The sequence below is a fragment of the Myiozetetes cayanensis genome, unplaced genomic scaffold, assembly GCF_022539395.1.
Source record: "Myiozetetes cayanensis isolate MyiCay16 unplaced genomic scaffold, myiCay2020 scf20-37, whole genome shotgun sequence".
Taxonomy (NCBI): domain Eukaryota; kingdom Metazoa; phylum Chordata; class Aves; order Passeriformes; family Tyrannidae; genus Myiozetetes; species Myiozetetes cayanensis.
Window position 1 is genome coordinate 7254698 of NW_026087412.1, and position 18065 is coordinate 7272762.

At 38.9% G+C, this 18065-nt stretch overlaps 1 protein-coding gene across 1 annotated transcript; it reads right to left on the reverse strand.

Moving 5' to 3' along the window:
- Positions 1 to 2327: 2327 nt before the first annotated feature.
- On the reverse strand, positions 2328 to 17878 carry LOC126640946 (transmembrane protein 180-like). Its single transcript, XM_050317183.1, has 7 exons — positions 17726 to 17878; positions 15169 to 15347; positions 13685 to 14419; positions 10669 to 10823; positions 9401 to 9484; positions 8254 to 8397; positions 2328 to 3332 (listed from the first exon to the last, which is right to left on the reverse strand). The coding sequence occupies exons 2-7, from the start codon at positions 15319 to 15321 to the stop codon at positions 3203 to 3205; spliced, it is 1401 nt and encodes a 466-aa protein (XP_050173140.1). The 5' UTR covers positions 15322 to 15347; positions 17726 to 17878; the 3' UTR covers positions 2328 to 3202.
- Between the last annotated feature and the right edge of the window lie 187 nt (positions 17879 to 18065).

Here is an 18065-nt window from a genome sequence, read left to right on the forward strand (position 1 = left end):
GATTTGAGACTGGGAAAGCCACAACAGAGGTGGGCCTGTGAGCTCCACCAGACATAATTTTTTCCCACTTAAAGTTAAATATGCTTTGCCGTCATTTATTCAATATTTTCACTCTATCACTGCCCATCTATTGCATTACTGCTGTATTAGACTAACATTCTTGAGTGTCTATTAGGTAACATCCTTTTAAATCTAGCAGGCACTTTTACCTATTGATTTTCAATAAATAAAAGTCATTCAGTGTATTAAGACCCATATTCTCAGAATTTATAGAGAAACTCTAAGAATTGGATTCAAGCATCACATTTCTCATCCTCTGAACTCACCACAGCATTTCATATTTTATATTATACACATACTTATATCCTCTTTATCAGTTATGAGGCTATTTTAGACACTCTTAAATTATCAAGATTAAACTGAGGCATTTCTCCAGCGGTGGGAGTTCAAGCTCAGATACCACTTGCTAATAAGGAGAGAAAGCAGAGAAACCAGCTGTTGCAAGACACTGAACTTTTGCCTTTGATCATCCTTTTCTTGATTCACGGCCAAAACCAATGATGTAGGTTTAGCAGAGGATAGCAAGGTTTAGTGGGTGACAGAGAAATGCAGAATAAGCCATGTCAGTCACAGCACAGTGCCAACCTTCTACTCCTGTAGTAAGATACCACCCAAATTTAAAGCACTTTTAAGTCCTCTTTTGGATTGACTATCAGTGCAATGAAAGACAGTTTTTTCCCTGCCCCTATAGCAAGAGAAATAGGACAGACAAATGGCAGAATACATAAAAAATTCGGAAAATTATTGATATTTTACATATTAAGTAATCTGTATTGTATTTCTCAGATTGGCTTTCTAAACTGGTTTATTCTACAGTTGATGTCCCCTATCTTCAGCCTGTCTTGCTTAGACATCTTTGACTATTTACTTTTCCTATCTTAATTCTAAAGATGCAGCAGTTTGTAGAGCTGTGCCTTCAGTCAGGTCACTCCTTACTCTTTTCTTATTTCAGCAAATTGAATGGTGTTGTTACCAAACATTTTCCGGGAAAAAAAATAATTCTGATAATTTCAAAGAATCCTTGATGCAATTTTGACTCTTAAAACCTTATTAGACTTATTCGATTTCTTGTTCTACAGCACAGTACTCTTCCAGTTGCACATTGTGTTCTAATAATTCAGTATGAGAAATAAGTAACAAACAGAGTCACCTAAGAAACTCTATTTGTGGTACAATAACATTTTCACCCATCAAAATATATATTCTACAAGGATAGGATGAACACAGCAAACTTAGGAACTACAGAAACAGTAAAGAAGACTATTTAAATGTATTTATTACCATTTTAAAGGAACTGTCAGGGAGAAGACTTTCAAAGAATGAATCAAAGATTATATTAACTTAAATTTCTTCAGATTTTTGTCCTTTGGCTTTTGATCCTGCCTTTAAGACACAAAATTAACACACACAAGGCAGGGATCTTTTAAAATTCAGAATCTAAACACACAGGCGGTATCTGCTCTGGTATTTGTATTTACATATCCAAGGAATATTTACACAAGTGATGCTGGAATGTGTACACAATTCCATCAGCATGTACAATGCAAATGAATAACGGCATCTCTGACAAGGCAGAGAAAAACCAGATAACACAACTTAAAACTTCACCACACTTCTGGCTTCTTACATTTTCACATAAATCTTCATATTCCTATCAAAGGGTTCATTTGGATTTGTAAATATTTAACGATGCTATCCCACTTTTTCACTCATCGCCTTGAAAGCACTTCGCACTTCAAAAAAAAAAGGCAAGCAAATGATGTTATTTCTGCTCTGCAAATGTAAAAACTGAGGCACAAAAGACTATTTTTTTTTCAGCTCTGGTATTTCCAATCTCAACCTTTTTCATTAAGTTGTGCTGCTGTCCAGCAAAATGCAGGGTCTCATCTTACACTCCTTTCTTTTCCAACGTAGAGCCTTGGAAATAAGCTGGCTCAGCACTTTAAATTTAAAACTGGGATCCACTTTAAAATTGGGATCCACAATGTATCTTCTTGTACTTTCAAGTGACTGGCACTCCATAAGAAAGGTGCTTCTAAGAATTACATTTGCCCAGGCAAAACAAAGAACAAAACCAAAATTACTATATTATGCTTAAACTACCAATTAGACATTGGATATACTGAGGAAAAATAATATTTATTGAACAGGAATATTGTAAACAGGCTAATGTTTCTTATCATTACAAGACAGAACTCAATGTTTCTGAAATTTTATCCAAAAATTGTAATTTTATAAAAATCACAGGATCCATTTAAAAGCTTGACTAAAAGGATTTCGGTAAGAATTAATCAGAAAATAACTTCAGTTGTCACACACCAGATGAGTTTGCCCCTGTAACATTACTAAGCAGGTAGAGTTTACTTCAGTAACTGTCTGTGCTTAGATTTATCCACCTAACTGGGCATTATTACACCCACACACTGATGTCCTTCTTGCCACTTGACATTCTGTATGAAGTACTGACTATATGGTACCTTCAAAATAATTTTCCCATTTAGAGCCAGAAAACTGCATCTGCCTTCCACCACCAAGAGATATTCAGGAAGCCAGTGAGGACTTCTGGAGCTTTTTCCACATCCAGCACCACTGAACAGCATTTTAATCTTTTTCTTCTTTAGCCCTACCCAGACTTTCCCAGGGTAGATTGTTACTCTTGCCTGGAGCAGCTGTCAGATTTGTGTTATATTGGCCAGCCACACACCATCTAAATTTCTCCCTTCATCTCCCTGCCATCCCTGCTGAGGGATGTCCACCAGAATCTTCCAGATTAACTTCAGAGATCTGCTGTTTTATCAGTATGGCAAAATTAATCCACCAGTAAGCTTAAGAAAATACAGCTCCCTTGAATTCCATGGCTGGGTTGGGATTCCTTTACCTGATCCGCCATATCCATTCTTCAGGTGAGTTAACAGCGATCAGTACAGACCAGAAATTACTTCAAATAAAGTAATTAAGGATAACACCCACTAAAAGAAAACGACCAAACTAGGAAAAACTCAGCTGTAGGCTCAGCATCAAGGCTGAGTGCAACTTATAAAGAGCTCAAACTGCCTGGCAATTTTGCTTTTTCACCTGAAAATCACACCAACCCTTTAGTGGTTGAGCTGAGCAGAAGAGGCGCTGCCCAAGGGGGTTGTGTTTAGTGTACAGCTGTCATGTGGCTGTTCTGGATGGAAAAGGGAGTCCACGTCAGCACCTGCATGACTGCAATGCAAAGTGGAACCAGGCAGATCAGGTTGAACATGGCATCATGGAGATCTAAAAATGTCCTGGGGAAGACAGGGAAACACAGCTTTTCAGTAGGAAGATTAACTTGCCTGCTCAATTCACAGCACATTCCTTTTCAAGCAGTCCCATTCTATGCACATAGACATGTTACTGTACAGTCAATTCTAAGTCAAAGAAATATATACATATATCAGGTATCAAATGAATTTCAACAGTATTTTCTAATTCTACATACAAATACGTGGAATATATTTTATTTTGTTTTCTCCTTTCATAACAGCTGGGAGGAAATCAGACAATTAGCACTCAAAGAGTTAATTTTAATACACTCTAGGCAACCTAAGAAATCCTGTTCACTACTGTAGTACTCATCTATATTATGTAATATAGAAATCAATTTAAGCAGTATCATCCAGTTATAGAATAGAGTATCCGAAAAGCTTTAGTAAGACTGAAAAATCTGGAAGAGAAAGAAAAGCAGAAAACATTTCAAGCAAACATTTTAATATGGAATTATTTAAGTTAAAATCTGTGCTTTCCACATCGTGTGTTGGTTTAGTTGCTGAGTGCTAGATGGAAGTGATGATTAATGCACAAAATTCAGGTGTGGTCTAAAGGACTGTTTGAAATATCAAGCCCTATTACATTTGGGTTTAAAATAAATGATTACAAAGTAATATAAATCATAAAAAAATACATGTGAAATGAACTTTCATTTCTTCTACTGGATGCATGGTAACTCCTCATCTAAACCTTCTCTAATGAATAAGAAATAAAAGCATCAACAAATATGACTCAAAAAGGAAAATGCAAGAATTAAATGAGTTCCCTTTTATGAACAGTATGGTTGCTGACAGCTCAAAGCCTGCATTTTGGCATTCATCTGGTAGCTGGAATCATTAGCTACTGGCATTCTGTTAATTATTGGATTCTAATTACTTAAATATCAGGAAAGTCAACTCAAGCTGAGAAACAGCCCCTAAATGAACTTTCTCTCCATGAGGCAGTTTATGTTACTTTCTCTTTTTTTTTTTTTCCTTAGCATTCAGGGATGAGAGAGGAGACTCACAGAACAGCTACAGCCAGCCAAAATCCCTGAAAATGTGTGGAGAAAAATCCCCAAACAAAACCTCCAACAGGTTTTTAAACAATTCAGAGTTTCTTTGAATCATAAAAGAATCACCTCATGTCTCATCACTCCATTTAGCAGAGAGAATACAGCCCAGATTTATTCCTTTGTACACTCACACCCTCATAAACGAGCCCAGTTTATCTCAGGCCACGTACCTGCTGATGCCACACGAGAAAGCAAAACCCACAGGCTCACAAGTGAATCACTTCATCACTTGGGCAATTGCATTTAGGACTGGAAGTGTTCACTAGCAGGCCACTGGTCCACAGCCAAGGTTTACTGGCAGTGACAATAATTTACCACTTGGATGTTGTTCACTGGCCTGTTTTCAATTGCATTCCCAGTCCACCTACGAGGAAACAAGGCCCACCTTTGGCCTGTCCCTGCACACTAAAGAGCATTGCAGTTTTCAGTACTAAAATTATTCTGTCTTTACACAGGGATTTCAGGAAGGACAAAATAAGAAAGAACATCTGCAAAATCGCTCACACTGGTGCAATCCTGATTTGGTTCCAGTGGAACAATATGGATTTAAGAAAAACAGTATTACCTATTGTACTGTAAAACCTTAAGTTATTGCAGGAATTATGAAATAGATCTGTAGAACACAGAATAAGGAACAGGAAAATATGTCATTAAGGGACTGGGATAAATCAAGAGCAGAGCTCAGATTTCATCATAACTACAGCTGAACAAGTAAATTCAGACATTTCCATGTCTGCCTTTTTTTTTTGCACACACAGGAATAAAACATACAATCTGTCACTAAACAGCCCTAACATCACTCTGAACAGAATGTCAGGTAGTCCAGTAATTCAGTATGAAAGCATTAACAGTTTAAAGTGCCTTCCATAAATAATGAAGAGTTGCTGCCAAAAAACTTCATTCTGAAGGATGAATTTGAAAAGCGCTGCCAAGAGAAGCTGGTGGTAGTTGCAGTGGCTCTCCAGAAGAGGGAGGTTTTAAACTAGGGATCTTTTTCACAGCAAAAAAAAAAAAAAAATCCGAGCCAAACTAAAAAAAGAAACCCCAAACAACAACAAAAAAACACCCCAAGCCATACAGGGCAGGTAATGCTTTGCTATGATGATGGAACAAAAGAAAAATCCACAACCCAGGACTGCTCCATTCTGCAAGCTATTGTTCAAATTTTAGGGATATTAAAAAATACTTCTTTAACTACCTCCCACTACAAATTGCTTAACTGCTGTGCAGTGACCGCATTTCCTAAGGATGTGGTCTAATGGGAGCAGAGGGGAAGGATCACCTCCTTTGACCTGCTGGCAAGACTTTGCCCAGTGCATCCCAAGATGCCAGGTCATCCCATTTCTCCAGCCTGTCAGATCCCTGTGGATGGCAGCATGACCCTCTGATGCATCAGCCACATCTCCCACTTTTGAGTCATCACCAAACTTCCTGAGGGTCCATCCTGCCCCATTCCCCTGGCCATGACTGCAGATGTTGAGCAGGATGGGGCCGGCCCAGCCCGCAGGGCTCAGTCACTGCCCCCAAGGAGACCTCCTGGGCCTGCTGCCCACCCTCTGGGCCTGACACTTTTGAACCCATCCCACTGGCTGCTCGGCCAGCCCATATTTCAGCAGCTTGTCCAGGAGGGAGGCAGTGCCAGAGGCCTCCCTGAAGCCCAGGCAGACAATTCCCACTGCCTTCCCTCGGCTCCCAGGCCGGGCATTTCACGGCACGGGTTTATCAAGTTGGTCAGGCACGACTCCCTTCCCCCTGGTGAAGCCATGCTGGCTATGCTGATGATTTTATTGTCCTTACTGTGCCTGGAAATGGTTCCCAGGATTAGCTGCTCCATTATTGTTGCTACAGTTTAACTTTCAGCTCAAGAAAAAAACTAGATAATTTAGAATGGACAAATAGTTTGTGGGTTTGAGCTGCATCTTCTGTCTTCTTCCAGGAAACAACACTGCTGGAAACTCTTAAGACATATTTATTCAAGGCCCAAACATCTTTTTAATGCAGAATAGGGGTCCTCTGTGTTATCTTCACAACTCCCAGCCACTACACCTAATAAAGCAAAGGCTTTCCAAAACACTTGATAGATATTGCCAGCTTTGGAGGAGGAGGAAGGACACAGCTGAGATGGTACTGGCATGGGTCATAATACTTCATTAGATATTCTTCACCTCTGTGAAATTCTTTTGTTTTGAGGTTTTTTTTTTCCAAAACAGCTTGAGCATACTTTAAACAATCTCTTGAATTCAGTTTCTGTTTGTCTTCAAACAACTTTGTCCTGGGGCAAGTCTGTTTTAGCTGCCTGCCTATGGCTGAAAGATGAGATCAGCTGATAGGTTTTTAATATATATATAAGTAATTTTAGCTCAGTCAATGGTCTGAGTACATTGCCATGGGCAAACTGACTCCCTAGAAACAACCTGGAGTAGTCTGGTCTATGTGTGTCCATGCTGAGCATCTGCAAGCAAAGGACATGCCTGTTCACACATATATGTACAGAAAACACAGGCAGACTGCTTCATATTTCAGAAATTATTTCTGAAGAGACGGGCAAGAGAAATACATAATATAGTTCAGGTGCTCTGATTAACTAATCTCAGCTTTGTGCCTTTATGCTGTTCCTGGCCCTAGTGAAATAAATCAAATTTCAGCATGACTCAAGTGAAAATATAGGTTTTAGAGGCATTCAAAGTATTTCAGCTCTCTATACAATAAATTTATTGTTGCTATAGTCCAGGGGCTACCTACTGGGGATAAAAAGATTTATAGCTACTGTGATTTAAAATCCATCCACAAAGGGATCATTTCTCTGATTGAAAGGCATCAGAACTGCAGTTGTTATGTTTCAAGTCAAAATTTCTCTGAATCATCAAGATGAATATATTCAGCCCTCTCATATCCACATCCAGTTCAAGCTACTACTCTTCTGCAAAAATCACTCATCTTATTTGACATTATAATGAGGTTCATGTCCTCTTCACATCATCTCACTGGCTATCTACAGACTGCATTAAAATAAAATTAACTGTTCTCACACAGCCTCAAACTGCCTTTGCTTCAGTCTGGATCCATTTCTGAAGACCACCTGTTGTTCTTTTATGTCATGCTTGTCCTCACACATTTTTTTAGAAAAGTCCTCAAATGTGAAACATTCTCCTAACCAGACCTTCCTCCTTCAAGGGCTGTTCCAACAAAAGTTCATGTAAAATTGTCTTTACCTATTTTTAAAGCTTTTTACTCAGAATTTAGGAGAGCTGTGTAGTTTCTCAGGATATTCATGCTGGTCTCTCAAGTAAAGCCTAATTAGGACTGATTTTTGCCTTTTAATTCTGCCTTCAGCTATTCCTTATGTTTCCACTTCCTCTCGATGGTCATAAATACAGCCTATGACCCTTTCAGGGTAGTGATTCCCTGTTAATTTGGTTTTAGAAAAGCCCCCCCATGTCCAACAGGCTAACTAAACCCACAGCTTCGTGCTGTGCGTGAAGGTCTCCAGGGACTGCAGTGAAATCATTAGCATTAGAATTGAAGCCAAAATTATACACTCCTACTGCAGGCAAATTCCCCCCCTCCAGTTGTTATACTGCTTTCTCTCAGACAGAAATGTATCTCAAATGCAACCCATTAGGATTGTGTATTTAAGGAAGCAGGTTTATGAGATAAACAAAAAGCAGAAGCCAACAACATGATCTTAATAAGAGCCATTAGGTGATCTCAAACAGAAACCAACTGCTGAAACACATCCTTTGCTTTTCCAAATTAGGTAGAGAGCCAACTAATTGCTGATCAATTTGCTTTTCAGATTACAGGAGTATTTCATGGTAATTTCTAAGTATCCCTTGTGAACTCACCTTGCATCAGGATGACCAACTACATTATTCAGGTTCCTATATCCAAATTGATTTAGCACTTTAACCACAAGCATTGGAGCCAAAGATTGGGCAGGCTTGGTAAATAAAGCATTGGTACCAAAAACCATAGAGGAAAGTGGTGATCTAAAATATTTAGGGGAAGAAACAAATTAATGCACGGCAAAAACTTACAGGAGTATTAAGTACAATAGTGATTTAAAAAATCCTGATAATATGCAAAGGCTAAATATCATGATCTTTATCTAGTTCACACGTTATAGCAAACATCTACTATCAGAATGAAATTTAAATTTATTTGAAATGAAAGCTAATGAACCTTGGGGGGTGTCTATATATATATATATATATGTATATATATAACTTAGCCTTGATTATAGAATTACTTGCACTCAGGTTCAACTTTGTGCACTTTGAGTAATTACTGGAGTTAGAGTGAAGAGTGCATGGAGAATTAATTACAACTTCAGGTTTTCTGTGCATGAGGCCAGAAAAGGAGGCAATCTTTTTCCTCATGGAAGCAACAGCTCTCACTTTTGAGGAGCCAGTTCTTCAACAGAGTGACCAGGGCTGTATCTGCACCTGCATAAACATTGATGGAACCAACAGAGACTTCTGTGCACTTTGGTAAAAATCTGAAAGATCCAAGAGTTGCAATCTGCTATGCCACAGCAGGTTTTATCACTTTTATTTCAGGGAGATAACGGCAACCAGTTAGACCTCGGAATTTGCACTTTAGGTAGCAGAGGCAAAGCTCTCTTAGGGCCTTTTGCATCTCCAAAAGGCCTTATTCAGAAAATTCCATAAATGAACAATAGATGTATATAGTTACAAAATAATTCAATTGAAGCTAACAAAAACAAACCCACAAGAATCAGAAGGACTTGGCTTAAATTACAGCCTAATAAAAACTAGAAGTTACATAATAATCTGTTTAAATTGCTGAAGTAACTGCAGGAAACTTTACTCAAGTTCTTATCTTTACTTATGTTAAGTTGCTCTTACAAAAAGTACTTCTGTTATCAAGGATCCCAGATAATTCTCTGCCTTTACTTTGACACAGTTTAACCCGGGGGAGAGTAAGAAGGCAAAGAGCACATTTACAGGAAACCAGGAAGCACTGACATACCTGCGCTTGTGCTTCACCAAATCTGCATCAACAATATCAGCCAAAGGCAAATTGAACAAACTGAAGGAGGCTTGGACAACAACCCTGAAGGAAAACAAAGGATTTCAGATGTTCACAGTTCTTATTTTCAGTTCCATAATAAAAATATAACTGGCATTCCGTAACACCCTCCTCCCGAGCACTGATATTTCCCCAAACACACAGAGCTGAGATGTTCTTTAAAACATGGGGATTTATCTGTTTAAGCAGGAAAACATTACTAGATCTGTTCTTAGTTGAGAATTAGAAATCAATATGCAAACCTAAAAGGTGGGGAGGTTTTTTTTGCTTTTTTTTTCCTGGACATTGGTGTAAAAGGTCATGAATACTTTGACAGTAAATGACATTATCAGTAAATGGCACTTAAAATGACCAAGAGAAAAGAAACACCTTAGAAAAAAGGGGAAACTGAAAATTTGCTCTTCAGATCTGAAAAGGGCATGAGCGTGGCTGGAAAGACCACATGGAAGACAAACTTCAAGGTGAGAGAATTAAAATACTAAGAATATTTTACATGCATTCTTATATATGTATTTACTGTGTATATATAGATATATCTATATACACACATATATATGCATTTAAACACACACAAAAAGCTGCTTCTTAAGAAATGGCTAAATTAAAATATAAACTCAAATAGTACAATTTCCACGTCTTATTAAAGTTTGGGTGGGATGAGACTTTACTAACAAGAGGCTTTGGACAAACAGCTCTTTAAACACAGAGTCTTTGGGTACCTTCGAATTTTTTTCCTGGGGAAATCAAAATACCTCTTCATCATTTAAAATATGCAGACAATGAAATTCAATTTACTGTTCACACAATTCAGTGTTACAGTTCTGTGACTGAAAACAAGAATGAAAGTGGGGGAAAAGAAAAGATGAAGTAAAGGAAGGCAGGAAAGAATGTGTAGAAAGACAACAATGAAATATAAAACGAAGAATTAAAATGCTGTAACATTATTCTGATACAAACAGCTCTTTATTTTTAAATAAGGTTTTCCATGTATCATAAGATACTTTTTTTTTTGAAGCAGAAATTAAAAGTTGAAGGAGAATAAAATAAAGCTGAGGAAAGTTGTAACTGGAGTTTCAACTTTTCTGACAAGGGAACCAGAATGAAGAGCATAAAAGCCACGGCAGAACCTTCATGGTACTAAAAGCAAATGTCCACTGGGTTAGAAGTACTCAAGCTGTGTCTGTGAACAGGGGAGTGTATTTACTTACATGTTTGTTGTGAGATAAAATGCCAACAGATAATAGTGTTCTTGCCCTAGAAAAAACATCACAGCAGCAGCTACTCCTTCGTAGTAAAAGGAAAACAGGATGACTCTGTAATAACCAAACTTCTTCAACGAAGCCTGACTGAGAAGAACAAGGCACTGAAAAGATAATATATACAAATAAAGGATGAAAAGTATAGCACAGTGTCTCAGCACCGGGAGAGCTCTAAAACACAGACCAGACACAGATTATTACCACCCATTAAAAAAACAAAACCCAGCCAACAGCCCTGTCTAGGAAATTCAATCCAAATAAAAAAATAGAAATTGAACAAAGAGGGCTGTCTGCTGGCTCATTCTGTGCTACCTCTACCAGGTACAGTCTCCTTCCACTCACAAACTGGCTGAGAGCTGCTACATGCCAAGGAAAATATTGTTTCCCACCTTGCCTAACTATTCTTTAATGCTCATGGTCTTTATTTTTTATGTCCCTTAAACAACTAACTTTGCAGTACGTTAACTGTAAACCAAGCACCTCACCATTTGAATTTTAACTGTTGATAAGAAATATTTTCAGCAATTGTTTTTTCATTAATATTGCTGTTTTCACTGATATTTATATAAATTAAGCATGACCCTTTAACTAAAAAAAAACAAACAACCAGCAAGCTCACCAAGATAGCTTTATCTAAGTAAGTCAGAGATTTTACAAGCAAAGAAAGGCAGATGCCAGAGGACAATGTGCACGGCTGAATTTTAATTTTGCCAATGGTAGCAAGCAGTAGATTCTGAGACTCTAATGACAGGCAAAGTCATGAAAATGGCATTAAGTGCCAAATACAATATGAACCACATGTAATTCTTCTATATTGTAATGAATTATGTTCTTTTTATTATATGAGCCCGTGGCACCATCTTCGTGTACGTGGTCCTCATCACTGTCACAAAAATACAAACTCATTACAGAGACACACATTTTCTCCTTTCTTCCGTGTTGCAGAGTTGGGCTGGGCAATATTCAGATGAAGAACAGGAAAGAATTCTCCTCCTACACTTGTTCCCACGTTGAAATGCTTTAACATAACAAATCAGCCCAGGATGCTCCGGTCACACAAAGATGACCGTGGCAAATGCCATTGGGAAACAGCTCAAGATTTCTACTCACACCCCTGATCAGGGAGGTAAAACAAATCTGGGAGGTTGATATAAGAAAAAAAATAATTTCCTTCTAAGAAACTTAAACATGCTCTTCCCCCTGGCTGTTTTCAGGGATTTTGGAGAAACGTGCCACGTAATGCCTGCTATTGTAAACACCACGATCCTGGCTCCCTGTAATTGCCAAACAACCCTGTCTCAGGAAGTACTCATGACTTGGAAAATTCCTTACTCCTTGCATGTTTCTAAGAGTGTGTATTTCCAAGGCAAATAGGAACTTAATGATGCAAATTCAGATTTGTTTGCCTATGTTTCAGCAACGTTTTTCCTTGTAGGCAGGTTGTATTCTTCACACCCAACTACTACAAAGGACCTAAAGCAGAAGCTGAATTCTAGTTTGGTAGAGGCCACTGAAGCAGAGTTCATAAAAAGGAGCTTTATTTTACACAGTTTGACTGTTTTTCTAGTAAGTGAAGTTCAGGACATTGCCATCAGAGAATTCTCTTATTATATCTTGAGCTCAAAGGGACAAAACCTGAGAAAAATAAGGTCACAGCAAACTCTCTATGGTTCAGTGACCTTCTAGACAAAGAGTCTCTGGGGAGCAGGGAGACACATTTTCTGAAAGATTGGTCGTTTGACACTGTCACACTGATTTTATCAACAAAAGTGATTGCTATATAGTTAGTGTAACGCTATTTAAGATTTCCTGTTTTCTGTAGTTTCTGATTTATTTCCAAAGTTCATTATCTAATTGAATCACAGGGGAAAAAACTCCAAACTATTAAACCTGTGATAAGGATAAAAGCTGAAATTACAGGAGTTATGGAACAGAGGAGGTATGTTGAGGGTTTCTTTGTTATATAAGCAAAAGCCAAAATGGCAACTGAAACTGAGCTGTGAATTCCAGTTACACTTTCATTTGTCTTCTTATAGATATTACTTACCAATTTAACGAATGTAACAGCCTGGTTTTGAGAAATTCTGAACACCATCAGCCCCTATGATGAACATCAGGATACTCAGATGTTGAGTATCGTGGCTTTCAACATCCAGCAAGTAAACACAGTGAAAGTTTTAAAACATCCAGAGAGAGGAGTTAGAAGGGAATGAACAGAAGAATTTTTTGTTCACTGCAGACAAGTATGTTTACATTCTGTGGGATATATTTTTGCTGCTTTTCTTGTTCTCATACATTACTCTTTTGGGTTCTCTTTCTCTTTTCCAGTTCATTACTCCTCTCCCCGCTGGGCTCTTAAAAGCCCGTCTCTCTCTACCCTATAAATGTAGCTGACCAAGAGAGCAAACAACAAAATACACGGGAATGCAGTATTCTCCAAAAGCAGCTCTTTAGAGTTTTGTTTGGTTTCCTTGACTGAGATACCACATATTTCAACAAGGCTTTTAATTTTTTCTGGTATTTCGTGCAGTTTATCTCAGAACCTTCCTGAAGAAGGGATTAGTCTTTCTTCTGTAATACACATTATTACAAAACAGAACCAAAGAAAAAAGAATTCAGAATTCTGTAGATTTTGCTTTTAGAAACATTTTATCTTGACCATGTTTTTCATTCCTTTATACTTAGGTATTATAAACCCTGTAGGATACAAAACATTCATTCCTTGCCTACTCATTTCTCATATTGTTCTAAACATTCTATCAGCCTGCTTGTCTGTTCTCACTACCCCTTACACTTGGGCAGCCTGGAAAGAGGGACTTTTTTCTTCTAGAGCACTGCTGAGCCAGATTTGGTTTTCATTTTGGCCAGTGGCTTCTGCCAGACACAGCATTTTGTCACGTGTTAAATGGATATTGCAAACTAGTAATGCACCAGGTTTTCATACTTTAAAATAAAAACTGCCTACCTGAGGACAAATAAAACCCGCTCCATACATGATACTTCTGACTGAGGAAGAAAGGACATCCGTAGGAATAAGATTATCCGCAAAGATTATCATGAAATTGTTGTAGAAGGCCAGGTGGAAGACTTGGAAGAAGTTCATCGTGACAAAAAACAAGAAGTTCTTCTCTGTCATAATCTGTTTGGTCAAGGAAACCACTGAGGCCAAGGAGAAAGCCCCCTCGCTGTTTTCCAGGTTAGCACTCTCCACGTGAATTTCTCTCTGCTCATACTGACTGGTGCTGTATTTACCCGTGCAGCACATGCAGGCCGTCGCCAGTGCCGCGATCAGAACAGCGAAAGCCTGGAAGTAGGCAAAGTTGTCCATGTTATCTGACACGAGCCCACAGAAGAGGATGCTCGTGGCTCCAACCAGCGTGGCCACCTGGTTGTACTTGATGAGCTGCAGCCTGCTCTCGTGCCTGCTGGAGCTCTCGGCAAAGAGCGCGCACTGCGCCAGGAGCACAAATGTCAGCAAACCATCGAAGGCACACAGGGACACCACGAGGTGGAAGCCGCACAGCCAGTCCCCCTCCTCGTAGTGCTTCCAGGGGAACCACGGCAGCAGGAAGGCCAGCCCGTACAAAGGAGCTCCGTACAGAATCGAGAACTGGCGCCTGGCGCAGCAGCGGAGTTTGGAGTTGTCTTGGATGTAGCCAAAGAGAGGATCGTTGATGGCGTTCCACACCATAAACACAGCCTGCCACAAACAAGGCACACACAAGGGGATTGAGCCTACAGAGGTTACAAAAACACAGAAGTAATACACGTTTATTTAAAATAAATCTCTATTTGAAGAAGAAATAAAGATGAAAGCTCCTCTGGTCAAAACAGACTAGATCGAATTCTTAAAGACTTTTACGGGTTTATAGAAGTCTTGATAAAATAAGGTGACTAAGTAGGCAGGTGGTGCCCAAGTACATGTGAAATAAACTCCTTGTCTCCGAGACTTCACTCTTTCAAACCCTTATATATCTGGGCTTTCATCCTGCAAAGGCCAGATATTACTCTCCCAGCGAGTTAATTCAAAACACGAGCTGGCCCATTACTTTCAGGAGACCATTTACGACAAGAGTTACTCACGTGGATAATGACTCCCAGAATAAATGCAGTGTTTAAGTACTTAAACAGTCCATAGGAAAGCACTAATGTCAAACTTATCTATGGAGCTGAGATGCAAGATCAGTTTAGAAAATTACTACGAGCTATCAAAGTTAAAAATCTTTTCAGCAATTAAAGCCTGGTGATTTTCACTCTATAGACTCTTAACGATGTGCTTTACGTGTACTTTCAGTTGCTTATGGATTAACTAAATTCAACGTTAATTTACTGTTAGTTCTTTACAATGCACCCAAAATTAATTTGTCAGGAAAAAAAAAAAATCACTTTGTTGTAACAGCACAGATGCACAGCACAACGTGGCAATCAGAGTATTCCACTGCACAATACCTGTGCTTGATTAAAGGCTCCTTCGGAAATTTTGTAGCGGTTCAGGAAAAGCTTAACGTAGTAGAAATTAAAGATACTGTTCATCATTCCAGCCCCTAACGTAGTCATGGAATAGGTCAGAGCATTGGGATGAATTCCCCAAACAAACTTCATCTTCCAAGAGTACAGCTCTCTTCCTCCTTAAGTTACAAAAGAGAATTACAACAGTTAGAATACTTTTCCAAATTAAAATATCATGGGGGATTTGCTTGTTTCAGAGGTGTGGAAATGGAGGAAATTTCTTCTTCCTTCCTTTTCTTTTAAATGAGAAATACATTTTACTGAGCTATAAGACACTGAGCCTAAAACTGAACAGATGAAAAATAATAAGTCAGTGCTTAAAAATCAATGGAATAAGTTGTCAAAAATTCAAGAGTCCCTTCCTAACTGGTGCACAGACTCCATTTAAAACCTGCTGTTGCAAACACTCATGCTGGTGTAAAGGTCAAAGTAATTGCATACATTTTAGATCTTTCTTGCTAGCTGTGTATTCTTAAAATTATGGACTGTGTAGGAATGAAGTGACTCATATCCTTATGTATTCCACTGCTGCAGCATGCACATGGGTGAATATTCAGAGGAATATTTCCTTCAAAGCAAATACCAAGTTTTGCCCTTCTATTTTTAAATGTTAATTGTTAACAAGCCATGGAAGCAATACTTTCACCTAATAAACCATAAAACAATCAAAACACCTTTTAATTAACATTTTCATTGTATAGAAGACTGCATGTAAATAAAACCTAGCAAGTAACAGGTACAGCATTTTAAGTATGTCCAAATAACAGGAGATTCAGCCCAAGAATACAGATTTCTTTGATCTATCAATCAGATAGCCAGCCAACAAATTTATAAGATGCTGACTTTTTCCATCTATCCAGCAATTAATTAAGCATAAACAGACCCAGGTCCAGGGAACCTCTGCCTTTTAGATCTGAGTAATGACTACTTGATGTGGACCTTGACCATATTTGATGCTGTAAGCCCAACACAAAAATACTCCCAAGCCTGTGGGTTTAGCTGAGGCTTTATTCATCTTTACATCTGTTGAAGGAGGCTGTCACTGATTTCAAGTCCAGATTTCAGCCTTACTATGCACATGAACTCAGAGCTTTACTACCTGCTTTTTGTCAATAATTCACACTTTGCCCCTCTGCATATTAAGAATTTTATCCTAAAGTGCAATTTTCACATATCCATCAAAACACCCAGTTTGAATATCCGCTTGATCAGCAGATCTGTAAACAGCTCCCTGAACTCCTCATAAAAATAACCAGGGAAGAAACAGGAAATGAAAACCAAGGCTATTTCCAACCTTCCTGTGGTTTACAAGACAGGCTGTTGTGCACAAAGGTGAGAACTTCCCAATCACCAGGTAAGGGCCAAGCAAAAGCCACAAATCCAGCAGGAACTGGAGAAGATGGAACAGTTTTCCCACCCCCCCAACACAGAGAATGAACCCTTGAAGAGCAAATAAAGTGTGGATACAGTTTTGCATATAGATGTAAGATGCTCTGATATGAACCACGATGCAAAGAGTAGATGACTTCACAGGTAAGAAAAAAAATCAAGCTGGCAAATAACTTAAACCTAAGCTTCTTTAATTAAAGCCAATTTATTTCTAAGAATATGACTGCTTTTTTAAATAACTGAGGATGATTGTGATGTAGTTTATTTTTTCACAGAGCTACAGCTATAGAGACAATTCCACTTTCAGGGAACGGAATTTTACATTTTTGTAGCAAGTTTGGTTTCACAAGCTTTTGCCGAGAAACCTAAAATGAAGAATAAGGTTATTGAAAGGGTGCCCAATTTAAATGCTCATTTTTAAAAATAAATGTTATATTAACATGAAAATCACTACAGTGAATGTATTGACACATGTCATATTTGCTTTTTCAAGCCTCCACAAATACATTTAATGAAGTGATTTATATAATAGATATTAGGACTTTTGGAACAGGTCTTCCAGTGGAGAATTAGGAGACTGCCCTTTCCTCCAAATTCCACGAGCACCAAGAAATAATGATGTGCTTCACACTAACATTACCAGCGAACAGCTATTGCTCAAATCACCTTTGACTCAATTCCTTCCTACACAAAAATAAAGGTCCCCTCAATGTCAGAAAAACTGAAAGAAATTTGAAATTTCTTCAACAAAAAAATGCACAAACAGGCCTCTAATGTCGTGACTAATTATAATATGCAGGATCTGACACAACTCTTTACACTAATTGGTACATTTGGCCCTGCCCCCTGTTTATGAAATAGGTTCAATTAGAAGTTGAGGTACCACACTTCCTTTCCCAGATGTTGTCTTTAATAGTACTACAATGAAATCATGCATGAGCATCCCCTCCCTCTTCTTAATAGTCAGCCTTTATATTGAGCAGGTTAAAGCACAGGTGTTGACATTGCGTGACTCACAGAAGGCAAATCGGTTTCAGAAATTTCTGGTGGTTGCAACTGTGTTAATACACAGGAGCCCAAAGGACGGGCTATTTGAGAGACGCATTACCTGCGCCTCTCCCAGCGCCGGATGACAACTGCTAAAAGAAACTAGAGCACGACTCTAAAGGAGAAAAGTGGATCCCAGGAGATAATAACAAATGTTGGCTGAGGCGCGCTAGACATCCTGCTCAGTGCCGGGTCCCAAACCGCTGTGCAATGCTCACAGTCCTGACGGACTGGCTGGACACCACGACCTTCCTCATCTTTCTGACGTGACCTGCACCACATTAAGGGAGAGCTAAGAACAAACGCTGCCCCTGTCCCGAGGGGTGACACTGAGGGGCGATGCTGCCGGAGGTGCCCTCAGAGAGCCCCTGGCACAGCCGGGCTGTGGCACCGCCCGAGCG

Excerpts from the sequence above, each read along its gene's own strand:
- LOC126640946 (XM_050317183.1), bottom strand. The coding sequence starts at position 15,321 with ATGAAGTTTGTTTGGGGAATTCATCCCAATGCTCTGACCTATTCCATG. Across the intron at positions 14,420-15,168 it reads GAGCCTTTAATCAAGCACAG|GCTGTGTTTATGGTGTGGAA; the intron begins GTATTGTGCAGT and ends TGTTTGTGGCAG. Across the intron at positions 3,333-8,253 it reads GTTGGTCATCCTGATGCAAG|GACATTTTTAGATCTCCATG; the intron begins GTGAGTTCACAA and ends TGTCTTCCCCAG.